This window comes from Cynocephalus volans, chromosome 9, assembly GCF_027409185.1.
Source record: "Cynocephalus volans isolate mCynVol1 chromosome 9, mCynVol1.pri, whole genome shotgun sequence".
Lineage (NCBI taxonomy): Eukaryota > Metazoa > Chordata > Mammalia > Dermoptera > Cynocephalidae > Cynocephalus > Cynocephalus volans.
Genome location: NC_084468.1, coordinates 92,053,112 through 92,078,948, shown reverse-complemented (window position 1 = coordinate 92,078,948; position 25,837 = coordinate 92,053,112). Strand labels below are relative to the sequence as shown.

Sequence of the window (25,837 nt, the reverse complement as noted above, 5' to 3'; positions counted from 1 at the left end):
AATCTTATGGAATTTATAAGAAATAGACAAGAAATTCTACACAGAATATGTATATAAGCTATATGATGTTATAATGATATAAGTAATATGGAAAATAATATACTGTGATTTGGACAAGGCAAAGAAGTGATATTCATTATTGTCATGAATGCTGCCAGACTCACCAGAATCTGCACAGGCTTCTTCTTTTCAAAACTAAGTTTCCTCTCAATAAAGTTGGCACTATTATCCTTTACAAAATTCAGATTTTGAACCTCTTCTAGTACTTGATTCTGAATCTCAGAAATGCTTGAGACCAGTGGTGGCACCTGTAGGTAGAAATGATATAACATTATTTCCAGACAACTAGATAACCATATTAGGTATTAAATTTAATAAAGTTATGATGAACAGTTAAGAAAATGTATGATAGCTCTGCAGTAAAAAAAATTAGGGCAACTTTAGAACTTCTAGATAATGACGGTTTAATTTGCTGTCTCTGGAAACCCCTAAAATGATAGGGATAATTTTTTTAAAGGTTCAAGCCTAAATAAAAGAACAGAAGTGGGAAAAAAATAGCAAAAAAGTCTTGGAAGAAAGACTTAGGAATTGACTGCAGTAGGTACCTTCCATGTAGTGGGGAAGGATAGTGGCAAGGAGAAAGAGGCTAAAACAAGAAGCACTGATGTAATAGCTTATGCCAGTTTGAGAACAAATCAGCAGTGGCTGGCCATTTACTCAGTTGGTTAGAGCATGGTGCTGATAACACCAAGGTCTGGGGTTCGATCCCTGTGCTAGCCAGCCACCACACACACAAAAAAAACAAATCAGCAAATTCTCTGACATGCTTCCCATCAAGAAATAGTCTATGTCCTCACCCCTCAAAAATTGGGTGGGCCTTTATGATGGCTCAGTGAATAGAATGTTAAAATGAATAGAACAGTGGAAGTGATGCCTTCCGATATTCAAGATTAAGCTAAAAAAGGCCATGCAGTTTCTGCTGCTTTCTCTTGGAACACACTCTTCTAGGAGCCTTTAGTCACCATGGAAGAAGTCCAGCTGCACTGTGGCCACCATATAAAAAAAAAAACATGTTGAAAAATCAAAGAGAGAGAGATCTTTGGAGCCCCACCTGTTCCAATCCCCAGCTGTTTCAGTCTTCCATCATCATCTCACCACCAACCTCAGACATAGACCTGAGGAAGTCTTTGAGATAATTCCAGTTCCAGCTATTATCTGACTGCATCCTCTGAGAATGACCAACCTGAGCCCAGTGAACCTCCAGAGCCACGAGAGAAAATAATAAGTGACTATTGACTGTTTCCTACCACTATGTTGGCATAAATTGTGCAGTAAGAGACAACTAGAACTATTTTCAGATCTGGATCCCCAGATTCTTTCTCCATTTTGGTGAAGTTGGGTGATTGTCTCTTCCCTACCTTGGCAGAAGATGAAGTTTTCTTCTCTGCAAATGGTAAAAGAGAGAGGAAACCAGCCCAAGAGGAAAGATGCTATTATTAGGTGTACCAAATTGAAATGACAGTCAGATTACTCTACATAATAGCAAAGCTTATAGTTTACAACTCCTATTTATGTACTCAATGCTGTCCATTAGGCCTCAACTTTTATCACTGTTGAATTATCAGGAATATCAGACATTACAGAGGCATATTTCATATTAGAGGCCTGCCTCTAACATAAAAGAGAGAGTCTGAAACAAAAGAAAAGCAATGTCTTAATTTTAGGGAAACAAAGAACCTTTGAAAATTAAAATTATGAGAGCAGAAATAAAAATAGATTGAGAAATGAGTTAGAAGATTAAGGTAGGAAAATTTCTTGGGATTTAGAACAAAGTAATAACGAGATAGAAAATAAGTAGGAAAAGATAATGAAATTCGAGGAAAACCCAGGAGGTTCAAAAAGAGAAAAAGGGAGAAAAAAGAAAAATTAAGGAAATATTCAAAGTTTCTAGAAATGGAAGTCATAAATTGTTGGGTTAAAAGGATCCCACCAAGTGTCAAACATACCAAGGTATATCATCATTAAATTCGTACTGATGGAGACAAGGAGAAAATCCTATAAGCTTCCAGGGATAAGGATGGAGGAAGTACATACAAAGAATCGAGAATCAGAATGGACTTCAGAGTGCTCAACAGAAGTAGTGGAAGCTAAAAGACAACAGCAGAATACCTTCAAATTAAAAAAGAACAAATTAGAATTCCACACCCAGCCAAATTATCAATTGAGTGTGATAATAGTATAAAGACATTTTCTGATACTCAAGGTGTCAAAAATATTTACCTCCCAATCATCTCTTTTGAAGGAACTACTTGAAAATATGCTCCCCCCAAATTAAGGCATAAAGCAATAAAGAAGCCAACATGGGATAAGGACATAAGGAAATGATATCTCACACAGAAGAGAAAAATTTTCAACCACCTCAGATTGGAGTGGGTCTGAAAGCTCTGGGAGAGATTTTGGCAAGAAGACACAATTGATAGAATACCTCATATATCTGAATGTCTTAAGAGGTGATTTAGTCAACTAATAAAGTTAGGCAAAGGAAAATTAAGCAACTGATAAAATAACACAATGATTACCTTTAGGAAAAACAAAAGCTATGTATGAATGAAAAAGTAATCATAGCATTCTGTGTGGCTCAACTCTAAGCAGCATTCACTTTCTGTGCTGGATATCTGTTTGCTTCTTCAAATTCATTCTCCTTCTGTTTCCATTCTACACTGTGCTCTGGGAGGCTGATCAGAATAGAATGTTTCCTGCTTTCTGGCTTTCAGATGGGTTCAATCAATGAGGAACAGTCACAGGAAATCAGAATGAGGGAGGAAAATGAGATTAGGAATTTTATTTCCTAAGTTTCCTTTCTATAGTATTAACTGAAATGTACAGCTCCTATCAGGTCACCCTCTCCACACACCTATCTCTATATACATTCTTATAACCACTCCCTCCCCATTTCCCTTTAACCTAGATGTTGTAAAGCTCCCCTCTTTTCTTACCCTCTTCCCGGGCCAACGTACTGTTTCTAAAGGTTCACCTGTGTCACACTCACACTTTGTAAACAGTCTCTTTTAATTTTTTTCCAAATGCCCAATTTGAGTGTGTGTTTTTCCTACTGGTATCATGACTGATAGACCAGTCAAATAGTTTAAACACTGAATATGAACCCAACCAAATTTATGACATAACTGTACTAAAGGTGGGAAACAATGCATATGAATATTTGAGGGTACTTCCAAAAGTTCATGGAAAGAAGTTCATATTATCTTTTAATTCTATTTTTCCATGAACCCTTTGAAGTACCTTTGTATATGTTGTAAGGGTATAGAGAGATGAGAGATTTAAGTCCTCATTTTTCATAGTGGAATGTATCATGCCTAAAATTGAAAAATAATAAAATGGCAACACAAAAGTCTTATTTTAGAATATGAAGGTAAATACCAAGAGAATTTTCTGAAAGAGCTGAAAAGTAGTTGGCTCTGAGGAAGAGAAATGGAGTGAATAAAAGGAGTGAAGGACAACTGTTTTTCTTAACCAAACCTGAACAGTAACTACTTGAATTTTTAAATCATGTACCTGTATAACTCTGATAAAAATGAATATTAAAAATAGAGCTTTGGATTCCTCAAAAAATTAAAAATAGAATTACCATATGATCAAGCAATTCCACCTATGGGTATATATTCAAAATAATATAAAGTAGGATCTTGAAGAGATATTTGCACACCCAGGTCATTGCAGTATTATTCACAATAGCCAAGAGATAGAAGAAACGCAAATGTCCGTTGATAGATAAACGAATAAACAAATGTGGTGCACACGTACAATGGAATATTGTTCAGACTTAAAGAGGAAGGAAATCCTGTCACATGCTGCAACTGGATGAACCTTGATGTCATTATGCTAAGTAAAGTAAGCCAGTCACAAAGAGACAAATACTGTGTGATTCCACTTATATGAGGTATTTAAAGCAGTCAAATTCACAGAAACAGAAAGTAGAATAATGGTTGCCAGGGACTGGAGGAGAAAGAAATGGGGAAATAAGGACTTGTTTAATGAGCATATTTTGGTTTTGTAAGATAAAAATGTTCTGGAGATTGTTGCACAATATAAATATACTTAATGCTACTGAACTGGATGGACACTTGAAAATGGTTAAGATGATTAATTTTCTTTTTTCTTTTCTTACCACAATTAAAAACTTTTAAATATATGCTTTTATTCTCATTTTATTCAAATGAGAAAATTGAGATACAGTGGGATAAATTAATTTTCCCAAGATAATATGGTGATGAGTGGATATTACAATAAGGCACTTCAGTGCCAAAGTCTATTCTGAAGTTACAATTCTATTCTGACTTTCAGAAATATATAGTTATGAAAGATGGGAGAACTGTGTGAATGGTATATGGAATCTCTGTATTACTTTTTCCAACTGCATGTGAATATATGATTAGCTCAAAATAAAAAGTTTAAATATATATATTATATATAAAATATAGAATGAAGTCATTTAATGAAGATAAACTTCTCCAAAATACTTTTTACTTTAGAACGTTAGTAATTTCTCAAAAACAAAGTATCTCTTTGCTCCTGTTCTACTATAAACTACAATGTGAAAGATATTTAGACAATTTAAAACAGAAACTGAAGACAGATACCTTTAAAAATTCTATGATTCAAGGTGGAATTCAAAGATAACCTAAAGTAACATGTCTTTTCTGACTAGTGAATTCCAGCCAAAGCTCTACTTTATTGTGAACTTATGAACCTGCCTTCTACCATGACCTCAGAATGAAATTATACAAAGAAACTGCAAATTAAGTGAGTTTCACTGAGAAAATATTAACAATGAAAAATAATATTTTATTAAATAATGTTGGGGCAACTGGATAGCCATTTGGAAAAAGATAAAGTTGCAACCATACTTCACATCATGAACCAAGATAGAATCCACATGGATCAAAGATTTTGTTTTGTTTTGTTTTTGGCATCTTGAACCCTTGATCCTGGCATTATCAGCACCATGCTCTAATCAAATGAGCTAACCAAGGATCAAAGACTTTAAAAAATATGAAACCATAAATATATTTATGGAAACATGAATGAATTCATTTGAAGCTTCAAAGAGTGGAAGTCCTTTCTAAGATTTAAAATCTAGAAACCATAAAATGAAATTAATAAATTTGACTGCATTTAAAAAAATCCAAATATTTGCATGACAAAAAAATATCACAAGCAAAGTCAAAGACAAAAGGTAAACTGGGAAAAAATATTCCCAACTTACATCTGAAAAGATTCATATCCCTAGTAGAGTTGTCCCTTGTTATCTGTGGAAGATTGGTTCAGGACTCCCATCAAAATCCAAGGATGCTCAAGTCCCTGACATAAAATGGTGTATTATTTGCATATGATGTATGCACATCCTCCCACACACTTTAAGTCATCTCTAGATTCCTTATAATACCTAATACAATACAAACGCCATGTAAATTGTTGTTATATTGTATTACTGTAAATAGTTGTTATACTGTATTGTTTTTTATTTGTATTATTTTTTACTGTATTATTTTTTATTTTTCTAAATGTTTTTGATTGACAGTTGGTTGAATCTATGGATTAGAACCCAAGGATATGGAGGGCCAACTGTACATGCATTCCTTTTAGAAATTGAAAGAAAAAAAAGACTAAGAACTCAACAGTAAAAAAGCAAAAGACATGAACAGCTAGCTCACAGAAAAAGAAATGTAAATTGCCCTCAAACGTCAAGATTCTCAGCCTCACAAATAGAGAAATGCAAATTAAAATTGAAATCTTAAATTTAAACTTAAATCTGAAAATTAAACTTGAAATCTATCAGAATGGCAAAAATCCAGGAAAATCAGCACTCACATGTTGCAGGTGGGAATTCAAAATGGAATAACCATTAAGGAGGGAATCTGGCAATATTGAGCAAAATGACGTGTTTTTACTCTTTGACCCAGAGATCCCGCTTCTGGAATCTGTCCTAAAGATACATGTGCTCACATATAAAATGACCCTGGCATTATATGTAATACAAAAAGATTGGAGACAGTCCAAATATCCATCAATAGGGACAGGTTAATTCACAAATACATACCGTATGATTCCATTTATAAGAGAACAAACAAGTCAGGCAAAACAGTCTGTGGAAATACAGGTCAGAAAATGGTTATCTTAGGGGACTACAGCCTGGGAATTGTCATGAGTGATCCTTATGGGGAACTGGAAATGGCTGTATCTTGATCTAGGTGGTGGTTACACAGAATTGTAAGTATTTATTGAGATGTACACTCAAACTGGTACACTTCACTGTATATAAGTTATACTTCAATTTCAAAAGTGTAAAAATAGGGTACTGATCAGGGAAATGCATTTCAAAACCACAATGAGATACCACTTTACACCTATTTGATTGGTGTAGTGGATTGAATTATGCCCCCCCCAAACTCACTGAAGCTTGAATTGTGTCCCCCAAGTTTTATGTATTAGAAACTAGGCCCCCACTGTGAATGTTAAGAAGGTGGGAAATCCTATTATGGTAATTGAAAGGTGCAGCCTTGAAGAGGTGATTAGGTTGTAGGACCATGCCATAGTGTATGGATTAATAATGGTGGTCAGGGGCGTGGTTCTGAGGTCTTTAAAAGGAGAATGCATGAGGAGCTATGTCTCTGCTCTCTCTGCTCCACCATTTTTGTGATGTGATAACCTGCTATCACTGTTGCCACCACCAAGGCTTTCTCCAGCTGTGTTCCCTGGACTTTGGACTTCCTAGCCTCTGAAACTGTAAGCAATAAATTTTGTTTTCTTTGTAAATCTCCCAGTTCTGTGTATTTTGTCATAAGCAACAGAAATGGACTAATACAGAAAAATTGGTACTGAGGAGCTGAGTGTTGCTATGCAGGTATCTGAAAATGTGGAAGCAGCTTTGGAACTGGAACAAAGGATGGAGGAGTTTGGAGGACTTAGAAGAGGACAAAAAGATGAGGAAAAGTTTGGAACATTTTAGGGATTGGTTAAATGGTGTGAACGCAATGCTGACAAAAATGTTGACAGCAGAGGCCATGCTGATGATGAGGTCTCAGATAGAAATGAGGAACTTATGGGAATTGGACAAAAGATCACCCTTGCTACACCACAGCAAGGAACTTGGCTGCGTTGTATCCATGCCCTAGGACTTTGTGGAAGGTGGGACTTAAGAGTTGTGAACCAGAATGTTTGGTGGAAGAAATTTCCAAGCAGCAAAGGATTAAGGAAACTGCATGACTATTTTGCAAAAGCCTATGCTGAATTATGGCAGAAAAGGCATGATATAAAGCCAGGATTTAAAAGGGAAGCAGAGTGTAAAGATTCGGAAAATTTGCAGCCTGGTCATGTGGTAGGGAATGAGAGAGCCCTTTCAGGAGAAAAATCCAATAGTGCAGCAGATAGACTGGTTGCTAAAGACATTAGCTTGGCGATTAGGCAGCCAGATGCTAATAGCCAAGAAAGTGGGAGAAAGGCCCTGAAGGCATTTCAGAAGTCTGGAAGGGTACCCCTCCCATCACAGACCTGGAGGCCTAGAAGGACCGTTCTTTCAGAGGATAGACCTGAGGTGCTGCTGCCTTCGGGAACCTGCTCCCTGCATCCCAGCCACTCTGGCTTGAGCAGACCTGCCTCAAGCAGCCCTAAGTGTGGTTTGTGCAGCAGCTCTGGAGAGCACAAGCTGGAAACCGTGGTGGCATCCATGTTGTGGTAAGTCTGCAGGTTGTCAGAACAGGAGAGCAATGGAGGTGTGGCAGCCTCTACCCAGACTTCAGAGGATGTATGGAAAAGTCTGGGGGTCCAGGCAGAGACCTGCCACAGGATTAGAGCCACCACAGAGGCCATCTACTAGAACAATGCAGAGGAGGAATGTCGGGTTGGAGCCCCCACAGAGAGCCCTCACTGGGGAAATGTCTAGTAGAGTGAAGGCAGTGGGGCTGCTGCCAGAACCCCAGAACTGTATGGCCACTGGCAACATGCCACACCAGCCTGGAAATGCCACAGGCACCAATGCGGGCTCAGTGAGCTGTGTCCAGCAGAGCTGTGGGGGAGGGTCTGCCCAAAGTTTTGGGGGCCCAGTTGCCTCATTGTCCAGGACTTGGAGTCAAAGATTATTTTGGAGCTTTAAGATATAATGTCTGCCTTGCTGGGTTTCAGACTTGTTTAGGGCCTGTTTCTCCTATCTTTTGGGCTATTATTCCTCCCTTTTGTAATTGGAATGTGCACCCAATGTGTGTTCCACCACTGTATCTTGGAAGTAGATAAATTTATTTTTGATTTTTACAGGTTCGCAATTGGAAGGAGTTTTGCCTTTGGTCTCAGATGAGACTTTGGACTTCTAAGTTGGTAATGGAACAAGCTAAGACTTTTGGGACTGTTGGGATGGACTGACTGTATTTTGTATGTGAGAGTGACATGAGTTTTGGGGGGCCAGAAGTGGAATGACAGAGTTTAGACATGTCCCCCCAAAACTTATGTGAAAATCTGATCCCCAGTGTGGCAGTGTTGGGAGCTGTTTGTGTGATCAGGCAGATCCCTCATGAATGGATTAATATTCTCCCTGGGGTTTGGGGGTAGTGAGTGAGTTCTTGTTCTATAAGTTCCTGCAAGAGCTGGTTGTTTAAAAGACCCTAGCACCTCTCTTCTCTCTCTCTCTTGCTTCCTCTCATCATGTGATCTGCTTGTACTCGCTGCCTGCCTGCCACTTTCTTACATGAGTGGAAGCAGCCTGAGGACCACACCCGATACAGCTGTCCAAGAATCATAAGCCAAATAAATCTCTGTTCTTTATAAATTACCCAGTCTCAGGTATTCTCTTACAGCAACACAAAACAAACTAATACAATTGGCTATAATAAAAAGACAGATATGTGGTGAAATTGGAACTCTCAGCCATTACAGCTGAGAAGGTAAAGCAGTGCAGCCACTTTGGAAAATGGTCCAGCAGTTCTTCAGATGGTTAAAAATAGAGTTAGAATATGATCCAGCAATTCCACTCCTAGGTATATACCCAAGAGAAATGAAAACATATATTCAACAAAAACTTGAATGTTCATAGCAGCATTATTCGTAATAGCCAAAAAGTGGAAATAACCCAAATGTCCATCAAGTGATAAATGAATAAAGTGTGGCATATTCATACAACCAAATATGATTTGGCAATAAAAATAATGAAGTACTGAAACACACTACAACGTGATGAACCTTTAAACATTATGCTAAGCAAAAGAAGCCAGTCACAAAGAACAATGTATTATATGATTTGGTTTATGCAAAATATCCAGAATAGTCAAATCAGCAGAGACAGAAAGTAGATTGGTGGTGCCTAGGGCTGGGAGGTTGGGGGGAAATGTGAAGTACTGTTAATGGGTACAAGGTTTCTTTTAGGGTCAATGACAATGTTCTAAAATTGATCATGGTGATGGTTGCAGGTATGAATATATTGAAATCACTGAATTGTATACTTTAAATGGGTAAAATGTATGGTGAATTATATCACAAGAAAGTTATTACCAAAAAAGAGGGGGCTGATTATATATTATTGTACAGTCGTGCAGTAAATTATGATAAAGCTGTACAAAAAAATGAAGAAGCTCTCTGCAGTGATATGGAAGCATCCCCAAGAGACATTGTTAAAAAGCAAGTTACAGAATGGTATATACAGTATGCTATTTTTTGTCTAGGAAATAAAAATATATATTTGCATTTACTTTTATTGGCATGAAGAAGCCCTAAATGGGTAAAAATAAACTATAATAAAGCTGGAGTAGGATTGGGGGATGGGAAGCCAAGGGGACAGGTGTGGTTGTGAAACTGCTTATAGGTTTTTATATAGTTTTGACTTATGAACCATATAAATATAGCACCTGTTGATTTAATTTAATTTAATTCAAAGTGTAAGTTAAAAGTTAATACACAATAAAAGATAAAGTAGGAACAATTGATTCTTTTCCAAGTGCTGTCCATTGGATAGTTAGCCAGCTGAATTAGAACTAATACACTTGAAATGAAGGGCCAAGAAACCAAGCTGAATTTTTTTTTAAGTCGGTATCAGGTTGTAAATACCTTTCTTCCTCATCAGGAAAATAATTATAAAATCATATCATAATGGGAAGCTAAGAGACACACACACACACACAGATTCTTTTCCTTGGAGGAAAATAAAAGCAAAACAAAGAATGGTTTGACAGTTACCTTGCTTCTGTCATTATGCTGAGATTACCTTCTTTTTAGAGCCACATCTTAAATAGTAATTGTTAACATCTAAGAACTGTTGATTGGGGAGGAATACAAAATATAAACTGATAAGCTTCAATGTAGCATCAGGTAGGTAGAGCAAAGCTGAAACGTGTTTGATATTTGAAAAGGAATCTCCAAAAAGGAACTACAAATGTTTAAGTCACACTAAACCTGAACTAGGAAATTTTCTTTCAGCTTCCTGCGGGGAAGAGAGATAAGGAGACTACCTGACTGGCTTCAGTTAAAATAAATAACAAACACACACACATATGCACACTCTGAACAGGGCTTATTTAGCATGGGTGTGGTTTCTAGTAAATCTGGTAGGCCAAGGTAGTTGGGTGCTGGTGCTGTGCTTACCGGCACCACTGTGGAATAAGCTTGCTGTGCCATGAGCATCATGTCCCTCAGGAGGGTAATGAAACTGCACAGAGAGTTCAGCAGAATCTTCCAAGCAGCCTGGTTGAACACCTGGAGCTCTTCCACAAGCTGGGCATTGAGGGCCTCATACTCCTTTTTGGCCAAGTCTGACTCATCTCCCGCTGACCGCTGCAGGTAGCTGTTGTAGTCCAGCAGTTTGTCATAGCGTTTCTGGATGAGTTTCTGAGGCCCTGGGAATAAGGACAACAGGGCTGACAGGGGTGTCAGGACGAGTCTCTGTAAGTGAGCTGCCTGCCAAAAGAAAAAACAATCCATTTCAGAGAAAGGAATAACCCATACCGTGTCCAGCACTATTATCAATAGGCAAATTTCCTCCCTGCAAGATCACAAAGGAAAATGGGAACACATTGAGCCAATTTAAGAAAGGATCTGATCATTTTTATGTCAATTAGAACTATTCAAAGACTTAAAACAGAGACTCCAGACGCTAGCATTAGACCTAAAGAGTGAGCAGGAAGAGCAATACAAAAGTTAAAGCCTGCTTGTCCAAAATATAACTCCATCTTTCTCTCTAAAGCCATTGGTTTTGTCATTGGGGTCATCTCCTTCAACACTGTCCCAGTCCACTTCTTTCTAATCCCAGAGCCAAGCTAAGCTATTCTAGCACATGGGGTTGGGGGATGCTATCCAGCCTTTGACTACCAAGACTGTATAAATGATTCACCAAGACACTCACACCTTTTGGGGGCAATAACAAAGAATATCGTGAGTCTTAGAGGAAGTAACCTATCCCTCCCACATCAGCCCTAAATCCCTGGCTATTCGGGGCTCGTTTTTGGTAGTGGAATTGCATCCCCTATACAGATAAGTAGCCCCTTAATATAGGTATTTTACTCCTGAGACAGAAATCACCAGTGATAACTTCCTCCTTAAATACATTAAGAATTAAGCTGACACTGATCCTGTGTCTTAAATTGTTATATTTTTAGGTCTGAATTCTAGAAAATAAACTTCCTATTAATGCCCGATCCCCTGTCATCACCTGAGCATCCTAGCTTTAATTTCTTCTATTTCTCTTTCCTTTCCCTCTCTTCTGAAATGCACTAGTATGTTTGCTGACTGTACTGCCTTACTCTTTATCATACATGCTTGGGTTACATGATTATGTTAGTGTAATTTGGAAGTAGGTTTCTCTTTTGTACCCCAAAAGGTGTCTTAGGGAATCAGCATTTGAGCATCAGCTTGTATTAATTAATTTAAATTTCCCCTGGCAACTTTGTCTGAACTCATGGGAAATCTAGAAGAGTGGGAAACCAATATTTTATTGGCACCAGCAGTAACCAGCACTGATTAAATTTGATGTCTAGTTTATGAGATAATCAATACATACCTGCAGTGTGTTTAATGAGTCCCTTGACTAAGTAAACAATCTATTTACTGTATCTGGGGTAAATTACTGTGTTTATGACTTGACTGGATTCTATGTGTAATCTAATTACAATATAACAATATAATTACAATGTATATATCCAATGACTCACAGACATGAATTGATTCACCTGTACATAGGAATTATGGTTGGAACAAATAAGAATGAACTTTTATTCTAATATTTTGCCCTACACAAGTGTGTAGCTAAATATCACTCATGGTTAGATAAGAACAACTGCTCTGCCCTTAGATAGATTTTGAGTTTTCAATATTTGATTTTTAAAAAGAGTTCTACATACATTACCTGTAAAAAGTTACTTTTATATTGAGCTTTTGGATAATTATTTTAATTTAGATTAATTAATCATCTTGTGGTTTAATCATCTTGCACCTGCAAGGTAGTCAGGATATCTTTTCTCTTCTTTCTGTAAAATTCGGGAGCATGCTTGCTGAGGGAGAAGCTACATACCTTGCTCTCACATGGTTCTGAATAAATATTTATTGACTTAATTAATGAATTGGAATTAAGAGCAAACCTTAAAGACATTTCTAAAATGTGCTCTCTCTAACTAAACCCAGAAAATACATAAAGAATTAGCCACACTTTTTCCATTAAACATAAATTGTAAAAACTTCTGTCATCTTAACTATCCATCCATCTATCTATCCATACATCTATCCATCTATGATCACCCTATCTCTCTATCTATCATCTTAGTTCTGATGTAATCCTGGCTTTCCCTTCCTCAGAAAAGCAGGATGCTTCTGCATGGTTTCCTACATGGGTGGGGGCTGTATCACTTCCTAGAGTTTGGAACTATATAGGGCTATTCATTGGTTGTGACAGTGACGTGAAGTGGGGGGATATTACTGAAATTTTGAGGTGGGAGGGCAGGAACGCTAAACATCCTCCAACTCAAGGGCCATGCAGTGAAGATGTGTCTGACCCAAAATGCCAATGATACCAACATGAAAATGCCACTTTCAAGGTGATGGAGTCTATTGTATCTTCTATATAATTCTTGAAATGCTACTATGAAATAACATCTATAGAAACACAAGGCACTAAATTAAAGTTAATATTACTCAGATTAGCCTACCACCCAAATATTTTTATTGGCTCAAGCATGTTTTTGTGAATCCCAAGTTTTATTTTACAGAACTCTTAGGAAACAAATATTTTACCGTGGAACAAAGGAGATAATGCATGACTCTTAAGTAAAAGTCCTCTCTCAACAGGAAGGCTTTGCTTTCCAGTGTATAGTGTGTTAATGAGACATATCCTCAGAGAGGATCTTCACTCCTTCTGTAAAGACTCAAGGCATTTTCACAGACTCCTTTAAGAAAATCACAGCTTTCTAATTTAATAAATCCTTAAGATATCATACACAGACTGAAACTAAATATTGATTTTAAAAGCTGCACAGACTCTGACTACCCCTAGAAACATACTCTGTGGCTCTCTTAAATTCTGATTATAGTAAAATCCTCACTAATCCACTTTAAAAATATTTAATGATCAAAAAAATCCCGTTTAAATCTACTAGTTTTGACATTAGTGTTTGCTTTGGTGCATGTTTTATTTCTAGCTCCAGAAAAATAAATGAAAAGAATCTTTTCTTTTAACCTTAGTATTTAATTTCCATTTATCTGTGAATATAAATAACTTACAAAGTCATGAGAGGGATTTGGGACATTACTCGGGGTCTCTGAATAGCCCCTTTCCTCCTCATCTTTGTTATAAGAAATCTCCCGGAGCTCTGTTACACTCTGCAGAGCCAAGGTCATGGCATCCTGAAACCAAAGAAAGTTACAAAAAGGGCAAGTTCTGAAGTCAGTACAATTTAACATATCCCAAATGTGGATTTTATCACCATAACCATTATCACTGAGTGATAAAAAGAAAATGAAAGACAAAAATTTCATGTATACTCTGTACAATCAGGTTACTTGCAACAATTTATTGTCTTACTTTTCCCCTTATGTCACTTCCTCATAATACTCTGTATGAGACCTTTGATTAACTGAAGTCCGTCTTAAATTCCTTCATTGGACATTCTTTAGAATTCAGTTCTTAGAAATCTTTTATTTTAAAAATCACTTATCCTTGATTTATATCATCAGTTTTCCTTAGTGAATTTAATGCTCTCTTTAAAAGAGGATGCTCATGTTTTTGCTGAATCAGTTAGTGGAAATCGAAGACTTTCATGTAGATGTTCCCAAGAGGCACTTACGCCTCCCAAGGTATGAAAAAGACAAGATTCCCACTGCCCTCTGACTGCCATAACTATGTTTTGGTTTCATTTTCATATAAGGCAAAACTTTAGGAAAAGATTAGCAAACCTAATTGTAATATCAGGCTTCGCATCAGATAATAAATAAGAACAGAATAGTGCTTGTCCTTGTGTAACGTGGAACCTTATCTCTAAATCATTGTGTCTGTCAATTTAACTTCATCTACGTGTGCAAACATCTGCTTCCAAAAACAGACATCCAAGAGAAAAACTTCTGGAAAATGGATAGTGGCCATTTATTAACTGATTTACATGTAACTCTGCTAACTTTCTATGCCTTATAGTCATAACCATTGTCAAGATCTTATTAAGGACACTCTTTATGAGATCCATTAGAAGAAATTTCTGACTGGTCTTTCTACTGAGAATAATCATGCTGTACTCTGACTGGTGTGTTGAAATCAGTGATTCTGAAGAGGGGCAGAACAATCTCCTAGGGGATTTGAAATTTGTGGCAGTGTTTTTGTCTTCTAGTAAAATCTCGTGAGAGCATTTGCATATTGTAGTTCATATTTTGTAATTCAATTTATTTTCCTTTATACGTATTTTTATACTTATTTTAGGTACTAGAAAAAGATATGTTATTACAATCAAACAAAGAAACATAGAATTTCTGCCTCATGTGCAATCTTGCATTGATGAATTTGTCTTCATTATAAAGAAAACATGCTGATAGTCCACGTGGCAATCATTTGAGCAGAAATCCCGCAATATGGTGATTTGGATTGGGGAGAGGATGGAGCAGGTAAGGCAAAAAAGAGCAAAACTCAAGTCTTTATATTGGCTTCCTTCACCATCAACTTGCAGACTTCCAAATTTGATACAGTAAATGTCATCATATAAATGAATGAACAGTCACATTTACTCTTCATAATAACCATGGAAATCAATGCATTCTTGTTGAAACATTGAAAACAGTTGTATCTCGCCTACCTGTATGTGTTGAAGACAGAATGAAATGTTCTTCACACAATGCCTCACAGTCTTCTCTAAAGATCTAAACAACTTTTCTTCTCTGTTAAAGGTATTGTCTTTCACCTAAAATATATGTGAAATTATTTATTTTCATATCTCAAATGAATCTGGTATTTTAAAAAATGGCACAGAACATATTGGCCAAGCACATTACAAAAAATTCCTGTTGATATGAAAACTTTTTATGATATACTGACTGTCTTAACACAGCACAACTCATATTCAGTGAGTGCAGCAAAGCCATATCTTGCAGCTTAATTTGCTGTAGTTCATTTTCACATAGCTTCACCTATGCCACAGTAGCTGTAGAATTGTAAAACTTTTCTATGCAGTTTTTAACAGTTTATATTATATATGTACTCAAGTTATATTACATTTGTGGGTTTATAAAATAAATTGGATCTATCGACTGGAATTTATTGTTTTTGCTCAAGTGACTCCAGTTCATTTTACAGTGCTTATTTAGAAAATATTCTTAGGTCCATGTTCAAAGAAATGTGGTAATTCTTTTTCAACTCAAATTTGAAGGATGATATATAATCTTAGCAAAGATAGCTCTTCTGTTAAGATAACTCAGTAGAGTTAAGATAGTGGTCACATGCGTTGTTTTGTTTTGTTTTGTTTTGGGGGAGGGGCCATCCTACACATAGATCTAGTAGCATTCAGAAAAATGTGCTTTTTAGATGCTTATGATAATTTCTAGAAGCATACACATATTATTGCTAATAATGGTGAGCAGTATTTTCTGGAAATCAAAATAGCTACAAAACAAGATCAGAACAAGGCTCATGCTGGCAAAATCTGTGTGAACATGGAAATGTTCCATGGAATAAGGTGTCTATTATTCATTTTGGTGCTGGGTAATAACTGTAGCTGTTCTTGGTTCATATGTTTCTTAATTTAAATGGTTGACCTTAGAACTGAATGAAAAGAAAATGATAACATTTTATTTTATTTTATTTTTAAATGACGGCTATGCTTTGGAATCTCTTTGCTGTGGACACATGGCCTTTATCCTTAGTGGGTTAAAGAAACTTACCCACATTAATAGGTAGGATCAGGATTCAAACTCAGGTAGTCTCATTTCAGAACTTACACCCATTCATCTTTTAATTCTCAATTTCTATTTCACACAGTGCCTGGTACATGAGAGTTCAATACATGTATGAAGAATTGAATAGAATCTTCTCCTTGGGTAATAGCTTTATACCTTAACTCTACCAGTATTTCACCTGAGCTGCTGACAAGTGCAAAATTGATTGATTTGAGATTTATCTCTTCTCCAGTCCAGCCTATGCAGCTGATTTTCTGATTAACAGTGAAATGCTTCCTTGCTGACAGGACATCCTCTCAAAAGATTAAGGGGAAAAATCTAATTAATATCCCCTCAGGCAACTTAACTACAATTCACTTTTATTTCACAGAAAAATATAAGAAGCTGATGATAATACACATATTAAAGAATATAACAGCTTATACCAAAACCTGCCTATAATTAGAACTGCCGATTTTTCCTCAGTAGAATTGTCATGAGTCGCAAAATTCCAGAGTGGCAGAGAATTGCTGGCACTTCATTTACGCATGCCTATGAGGGCTACAATCTCTCCTTACATGAAATCCCAATTCTATTTTATTACTATTGTCTTCAGTTGAAATATCTTGATTGTCCTTTCCCTGATTTGTGACCATACACCATGAACGTCCCAAACCTCCCACATTATAGTTCCACATTGAGAGGAGAGGCCTCCTATATGTAATGGACCCAGTAAGGCCTTAGAAGGATACAAAGAACTAAATACAAGAATGATATGCTGTGTGTTCTAAGAACATATATGTTGGCTACAGTATGATAAAGTTGGTGCAGCCACAAGAGGAAACAAGAACAAGGCTTGGAAAGAAGTTTACTGTACTCACAGGTCCCAGAGAAGGGGTCATCACATACCACCCAGGGCCACAGGGGATGCACCAGGTTTTGGTCAGGTGGCAGAAGATAGGAATGAGGAGAAAGTCTAAGCCAGAGCCTTTTTTAGAAACTTCCCAGAGTTTTCTCGGGAAAGGCAAGGCAGAACAGAGTAAATAGTTAAGGGTTGGCTACTTTGAATAACTTTCATGGGCTTTGGGCTATAGTCATGGTCTCTAGTTGACTGGTACCTGGCCCTGGGATGACTTAGGGTAGGGTAAATATTGGCTTGGTGTATAAGAGTTTGATAAGGAGTCGGTGGATTCGGGATTGGTTGGTTTGCATATGAAAGTTCCCAAACATTTGCTGTCTCTAAGAACTGTCTTGCCCTGGAAGGGGCCATCTCTCCTTAGCCAGCAAGGTATTTTAATATGTCAACACTTTATAAAATACAGAAAGTAACAAAGATGATTAATACAGCCTGCAAGAAGGAGTTTACATCCATATGAGAAGTAAGAAATCTGCACATTCAAAGGTAAGTAAAAATAACGGAAATGATATAAAATGACGATGATGATGATTATGACAATAATGACAGCCAATGTTTATTGAGTGCTTATACACTGTGTTAAGTGCTTTCTTTATATATGCAGCATCTTGCATAATTCTTATAACCATCCCATGTGTTAAATACTAGTGTAATCCCTAATTTAAGGTGATTATATTTAATTTAAGTCACATGCCCAAAGATAAATATTTATTTAGTGATAGAGGTGGGGTTCAAACCCAGGTTTGGATAACTTCAAAGACCTTAGTCTTAATTTTTGCCCCGTGCTGACTCCTGCAAATACAAACAGTGCCAAGACTGGCATACAGAGAGTAAGTTAAGTAGACATCCAGAGGAGAAAGAAACCACTTCTACCTAAGTGGTCAGAAAGCTGCAAAGTCTTAACGGAAGAAGAAAAAAAGACCACAGCAGCTAAATAGTGACATTGATACAATAAGCCATCTAAAACCAACGCTAAACCACCATACAATTGCCCCCAGTTCAAACTAAAAACCTTAATTAGAGATGTTAACATAATAAATGATGAAAACAGACAAATGAGAAGGAAAAAAAATAAGGACTATATCATATCCTAAGAACTGTCCTCCCTAATTTCAGTTAGAAGCCCACTGTTATTACTTTCTCAGGGCCACAAACTATCTTTTCATTCTCAAAGTGTGTTCCATTGATCACTTACTTCAAGGTCATTAGCTTCAAAACATCTGGAATGTTTGTAAAAATACAGACTTCTAGGTTACACCTTTGAACCAGGTGGAACCCCAGAATCTGTCTTTCAGCAAGTGCTTCGGGTATTTCTTACACACATTAAAGTTTAAGAACCCTTGCTAATCCATCAATTATTTATTAGGGGTTGAAATGAAAGTGGTACAAGCCAGGCTAAACAGCTGATGCAGAGGAGTTACACTCTAAAATAATGTGCACCTGGAGAGTGGAAGGGGAGGAGGAGGATTAGGGGTAAGGAAAATATCACACTAAGTTATGCATCTAACCACCTTTTTATAGATGAAATAAAGATAAAATGAACATCAAGGGAACCATAAAGAAAAGTGAGATTTTTAAAAGCAGAAGTAAAACAGAGACACAAGGAGGGCATTGCAATGGGAGAGATTTTGTGCTGGTTGATGGGAAGTGTCAGGACTCCTGGGGCATCCTTACATCCCAGTCCCTATGTCCTTATCTCTCCTTTGTCTGCTTCTGAGTAGAAGCACTGCTGCTAAAATAGTGTCAAAACAACCCCACCTCCACACCCACTCCCCTCCCCCTCACCCCCTGAGAGAGAAAGAAACAGCACAGGGCAATTACCTTGACTCTCAGGGTTCTAGAAATAGCCCTGATAAAAACAAAACAAAACCTCACAAAATCATCAGTGTTCACATTCTCCAGGAAAATATATGTGGCCCAAGAAGAAAAATTACCTGTGATTCTCCTCTGGTCAAAATTTTTAGATGATTTGTCACTCTTTTGGATTTCTTGCTAATTGAATGAATATTTAGTTTAGATAATTTGTCTTTAAGTGATTCATCCTCATCATTCTTCTTATATTTTAGAACTGAAAAGGAAGAATGCAATAACTTATCTGAACACGTGCAACAGAAAATGTGCACATCAAATCAGTGGTTTGTATTCAAGATAAAAATCTATATGATTTGAACCCTCTCATGAAGATACCATATGCTTCAGCCCTAGTACCTGGTCATGTCCCAGGCACCCATCCCACTGACCTTCAGAAACTCAGCTGTTCAAGGACATGAGCCCAAGGCTAACTTACCTCTCCCATTAAAGAAATCCCTGATAGTAGAAAAAAACTCTTCCTCTCTTCTCAGATAATAAATCTATTATCTGCTGCCTCTGAAATGGGAAATCAGGGCCTAACTAATGAAAAGACAGCTGCACCCAATCTAAGGAGACCTCAGACCCTAGAGTAGCCCTCCCTTAGCTGAGAGATTTAGGGCAAGTTGAGTAACCTCTCTGAGTTTTACCTATTTATCTTTAAAATCACTTTCTCCTCTCGTATTTTTCAAAATGTTAAATATTCCTAACATTTAGTGTTGGTAAGGGTGTAGGGAAATGGTCAATCTTATGCACTGTTGATGAGAATTAAACCAACACAGTTTTTGTAGAGAACAATTTGGCAGAATCTAATAAAAATGCAAATATTTATAGTTTATGACCAGAAAGTCCATACAGAGAAATCTGCTTTCCATAATCAAGCTAAGAAGTTTTGTTGCTATAGCATTTTTTCTAATAGCAAGGTATTGGAAACAATCTAAAATTTTTTCCATAGAGGAGTAGTTTATAAATTATGATGCACTCATAAATGGAATACGATGGAACCAATAAAAAGAAGGCAATATTAATTGGAAGAATGTTCATGATATATGATTAAGTTTGTTTGGAAAAGCAAACCGTAGTACCATACAAGTTGCAGGAATAAAGGAAAGAAGGAGAGAGACAGAGCAGAAGGAAAAAAATAGAAAAGAAGGATATAGAAAGTCTGAAGAAAACTTAATAAAATGTTAGTTATGCAAACTGAAATCATGGGAGTGAAAAAAATTTTCTCTTTAAAACTTTAAAATGGTTTAAGCAAACAGAAAAATAAAAGGAATAATATAACAGCGATTACCCACCTCCCAGCTTTGTCAAATCTTAACATTTTGCCTATTTCCAATCTTTTGTTTAAAAAAATCACATAAGAGTTGAAGATTCCCTGATCCCCATCTTTGATCTCTAAATGGAATTGTTATCCTAAATAATGGGATTTTTTTTATGTCTGTATCTATTTTTATGCCCTTACTGTGTATGTATGAAATCATATAACATATGGTATTATTTTGAGTGTTTTCAAACTTCGTAAAAATGGTACCATATTGCACATATTCTTGTCACTTGCTAATTTGCCTTTTTTAAACTCAAGATTGTTTTCCAGATTAATCCAATTTATACATATGCTTTTATTTCATTAATTTTTCTATTCTCATGGTATCGAAGTGTATAATACACAGTTTATTCACTATCTGGATAAATATGTAAAATCTTTTTTTTTTCTTTTTTTGCTTTTATGAACAATAATAGTTACCAGTACACATCTCTTTGAGTACATGGGCAAGAGTTTCTCTAGGGCAAATACCTAGAAATTGATTTTCTGGGTCTCTGATGTGTGCATCTTCAACTTTACTAGATATTGTCAAATTGTTCTCTAAGGTGGTGATTCTAATTATCATTCTCACCCACAGATCGAGATTCAGCATTTAGCATTATCTATTAAAAATTGTTTTTGACAATCTGTAGGGCTAGGAATGGTATGTCATTGTGATTTTAATTTGCATTTCCCTAATTGTTAGTGAAGCTTAGCATTTTGAAACTTTTTGGTCTTTCTGTGAGTTGCTTATTTTTATTATTAATGTTTTTTCGTATTAGAATGTTTTTTTTATTGCTAGGCAGTAATCTTTTGTGCAGTGTCTTTTACTCTAGAACTTTCATTTTTTATTTTATGTACTTCTTTACAATTTTTATTTATTCATACAAATATTACTTTTTGAATAAATACTAGAAAATAAAAACAATAAAAATAAGTGAAGTGGTTGGACCGGTTAGCTCAAAATCCTACCATTGCCTTAATGGTGAATTGGAATTTCATATTAGAAGTACCAAGCTAATTAAGAACTTTATGAATACAAATCACACTGAGGGAGAATCCATGGTCTATCCCAATGCATTAGTACCTCTGAGATGTATAGGAACATGTGGTTATTCCTTCTGTTTTGAAATCTACAGTTAAAATTAGACACTAATTTTATATCTTAGCTTACAAATAGTTGAAAATAATTTGTTAATTCTAGATAAAAAGTACATTTGCTACCATCAGCAGGGCAATTATTGTCCTCAAAATCTCCATTCTCTGAGTGCCAGGACCAGATGAGCCCAATGGAGCAGACAGGCCTCCACACCTGGATTTATCCCTTTCCTAGCTGCTTCCCACACTAGCTTGCCACTGCTACGGCTACCTGGCCATGTCTCCTTTTTAACACATGCCTCCAGAGATAGGAGGACTATATGTTATGGGTGTCTTCAGCCCACAATATGTCATCAAGACTGTAGTGGTTAAATGAGGTTGAGTATATGGCTGTTTGATTTTTTAAATTGTCATTTTTTGTGCCTCATGATCTTCTCTTGAACCCACCTGGCAAGGCAAAACCACACTCTCCTCCCTTGCTTCTAATTCTAGATTTCAAATGATCATGTTCACTGAAACTGCTATAACTTCTTAGATGTTTTGATTCTCAGAAACATAAACAAAACACTCCAATCATGGAAAACAACCAATTCATCATATATCTTCCTACCTAAATCTTTTCTTCTTTTAAGTTCATTGATGTTAACATTAATGTCCTTCACCGCAGCAAAAGCATCCTCCAGTGCTCTGTAATCTGGGTGAGAAAGAGGGGTAGAATTCCGAAGTTCGCACAGTAATAGGGGGTATTTCATCACACGCTGAATTGGTTTTATCATCAAAGAGCCCATGTCCAATAAGTTTGGTTTGCCTCTACAATAGAGATAAATAATATCAGTTTCACAAACATTTAACCTATTAACTCCTTTTCATTTCTGTGATTTTTTTTAACGATTACTTCCAAAACTCTTTTTTTCTCTTTTTCTCCGTTTCACTATATAAAGTTTCTAAATGAAAGCAAAAGCAAAATATGACAGAAAAAAACAAGGCTGAAAGACCCTACTGCTAAACAAAAAACTAAAAGAAAACCAATGAATATATCTGTCCACCAAAAGGGGCTCAAAGCACAATTCTCATTCATGTTCCACATCCAGTATTTTTTATAACGGGCTCTATAATAGGATGGGAAACAATTTCAGAATGTATTTTTCCATGGAAACCAAGAAAAATGAATTTTCCTGATGGTATTTACGTGATAATTAGTGAGAAAAATAAACTCATTATTTAAAAATCTGAACAGATGACCTGCAAAGTAGTGAAAAGAAAGCACTGTCCTTTCTTTTTCACCAAACTGAGAAGTTGCATTCACAGTGTTTCAGAGGTTCTACCACAGTCCCCCAAAGAGATTTATAAATAATAAATGTGACAGTTCTCTAATTATTATTATCACTGTCACTATCACTAATCATTTCTATCACACAATGACTTCCTTGTGAAATTCTTAGTCAATAGATCTTCAAATGACTATGTAAAAGTGAGTCCTCACACCCAACCCTTCCTTTCAGAGCTTCTGGGATGAAGATAGAGCCATTCCAACTGGCCAGGTAGTTCACAGAAGGGGAAGAAGCTACAAGCTTCTGTCATTTACCTTTCAGCCAGAAGACAGTGATTTCTAAACACCTCTTTATGCAAGGAGATAAAGAGAACTATAGGTAGGAAATACAGACTCTGTTTTTAAACCCCAGTAGGTGGATTTTTCCTACTTCAATTTTTTTTCTAAAGTATTAATATGGATGGACAACAGACCACATAATTAGAATAGTAAAACAGATATGAAAATGTTGAACAAAATTAGAAAATTTGCATCATGAGAAAAGTTCTGAAGGCATCTTAGAGACCACCTAATCCAACTCTTTGTCTATAAATGAAAAACAAAGGAACACTGATTATCACAAATACACACACACAGGAGTGCAGACACACCCACACAGCAGTCACTAATGGAGTTTGGATGTGTTGCCCCCTCCAAAACTCATATGGAAATTTGATCTCCAATGTGGCAGTGTCAGAAACTGATTGAGGGAGGAGAGTTTCAAGATGGCGGCGGCTGCGGCGGCTGGCGCGGAGTAGCTGAGGTGGAAAAGGTGGCCACTGGGCCTCAGGCAGCCGGGAAACTTGTGGACCTTCTCCTGGCCATCTCTTAAGGGAGGACTGCTGCTGCTGGCTGGTCGTGGGGGCTCAACGCCACTTTGCCCCCGGCAGGAGAGGCTGCCTCATTTACAGGCAACAGCTTTGAAGTGTGGAGCAGGAAAAGAACTGATTCTTAGCTGCAAAAGCGAGTCTTGAAACAGGGAACACGGCGCCAGGGCTGCTGTGGATGCAGCCAGGATCCCGGAGGCTGGGGCCGCACTGAAGGTGGCCAGCTGCCCTATTCAGGATTCGAGGTTTCAGGCCGGCATTAAAGAAGATTCCTGGGAGCGCCCGAGCGGCGCCGCGACTGAACAGCCCGAGGCGGCAGCGCCGAGAACACGGAAGGCAACAAACCAGAGACAGAGCGAGCGCCCAACCTGGCACAGCACTGTGAGTGATCCCTGGCACAGCTCTGTTCGGGGGGTGGATGCCCACGCGGCTCCCGCCTGCACCACCAGGCCACTCACTGCCCCGGTGCTGCCTCCATTTTCCCAGGTGCGGGCAGCTCCGCCCTGCTCGGCCATCACTGAGCCCATTTGCTTGGCCTGGCGCGGGGCTTTCCGGACCCTGCGGGCCGGCCTCCTCTCCCACTCCCTCCGCGGTTCTCTGGCGGGGCTGGGGGTGTGGGGCATCCCGACCAGTGTTGGGAGGGCTAGGAAGTACGGGCGGGCCGACTGTCACTCCACCACACCCTGGACTCCGGCCCCGGTAAACTTCCTGTTACTGGGAGGCAGATACCATCTCTGCGACCACCAGTTTGGAAAAAAGCCTAACGAATTTCTGGTTGGGAATAGTGTGGTAGGAGAGTTCCCAGGTCCGCTTGAACCTGCCGGAGAGGAGGCTGCAGGCGGGCACTAGACTCGGTTTATACCGGGGGGATACAAAGGTGAACAAGACCCGAGAAAGATCTACACAGTGCTACAAAGGCACCCAGAGAGACCGGTCGTCTGTGCCTAGCAGAAACCTGGTAGACTTCCTGGGCGAGGCGGTGCTGAGCAGGGTCTTGAAGGCCCAGCTGATAGACGAGGGGTGCAGAAGACACGCCCCAGCCCAGCACAGTGTGCACAGAGGGGGGAGACGTGCGGCCAGGGAGGCGGAGACTCGACAGAAACCACACACCCAGTGGGGTCGCCACTGCACGATCTAACAGCCTGGGCCAGAGCACACAGAACGGGGAGAAGTCCTGTACAGAAAGTGAAAGCTCAACAGAGATCACACACCCTGTGGTACGTGATCCACCAGCCCAGCAGAGTCCAAGCTGACCAGAAAGGTGGATCCCCGGAGAAGCCCAAGACCCGAGGCAACCACACACACAAGACACTAGAGGCCAACTGAGCAGTCACGGCGGGAGCCATACCAAATTGGCAACCACAGCAACATCCTAGTTAGTCATTAGTCTCAAACCGGTAGACTGTGAAACCTCCTGCCACAATGAATAAACACCAAAAAAAAGACACCAGAAATACAAAAAATCAAGAAAGTACACCACCAAAAGTTAATAAATCTCATACTCTAGATCCTATAGAACAAGAAGCCCTTGAAATAACTGACAAGGAATTTCGAGTGATAATTCTAAGGAAACTGAATGAGATACAAGAAAACTCAGCTAGACATCATGATGAAATGAGGAAAAGTATACAGGATCTGAAAGAGGAAATATACAAGGAAATCAATGTCCTGAAAAAAAATGTAGCAGAACTTGCTGAACTGAAGAAGTTATTCAGCGAAATAAAAAACACAACGGAGAGTTTAACCAGCAGGCTTGTCGAAGTTGAAGAGAGAACCTCTGAACTTGAAGATGGGCTGTTTGAAATAACACAAGCAGACAAAAAGAAAGAAAAAAGAATCAAGGACATGGAAGAAAATCTGAGAGAGATATCAGACAACCTCAAGCGCTCAAATATCCGAGTCATGGGTATTCCAGAAGGGGAGGAAAATGGAGATTCCATTGAAAACATATTCAACAAAATAGTGGCAGAAACCTTCCCAGGTATAGGAAAAATCACAGATCTTCAGATCCAGGAAGCTCAACGATCTCCAAACGTATTCAACCCAAAAAGGCCTTCTCCAAGACATGTCATAGTCAAATTGGCAAAACTCAGAGACAAAGAGAGAATCTTAAAAGCTGCAAGAGAGAAGCGTCAAAT

The 25,837-nt window shown here is 37.9% G+C and overlaps 1 protein-coding gene across 1 annotated transcript in view; it reads right to left on the bottom strand.

Moving 5' to 3' along the window:
• ARHGEF38 (Rho guanine nucleotide exchange factor 38) overlaps positions 1-25,837 on the bottom strand; it is a 143,380-nt gene that overhangs the window by 8,380 nt on the left and 109,163 nt on the right. The window contains exons 6-11 of the mRNA XM_063107214.1: positions 22,174-22,373; positions 19,246-19,379; positions 15,321-15,425; positions 13,765-13,887; positions 10,642-10,953; positions 165-308 (exon numbers count right to left, since the gene is read on the bottom strand). Of these exons, the coding sequence (XP_062963284.1) occupies positions 165-308; positions 10,642-10,953; positions 13,765-13,887; positions 15,321-15,425; positions 19,246-19,379; positions 22,174-22,373 (1,018 nt within the window). The remainder of the gene's footprint in view (positions 1-164; positions 309-10,641; positions 10,954-13,764; positions 13,888-15,320; positions 15,426-19,245; positions 19,380-22,173; positions 22,374-25,837) is intronic.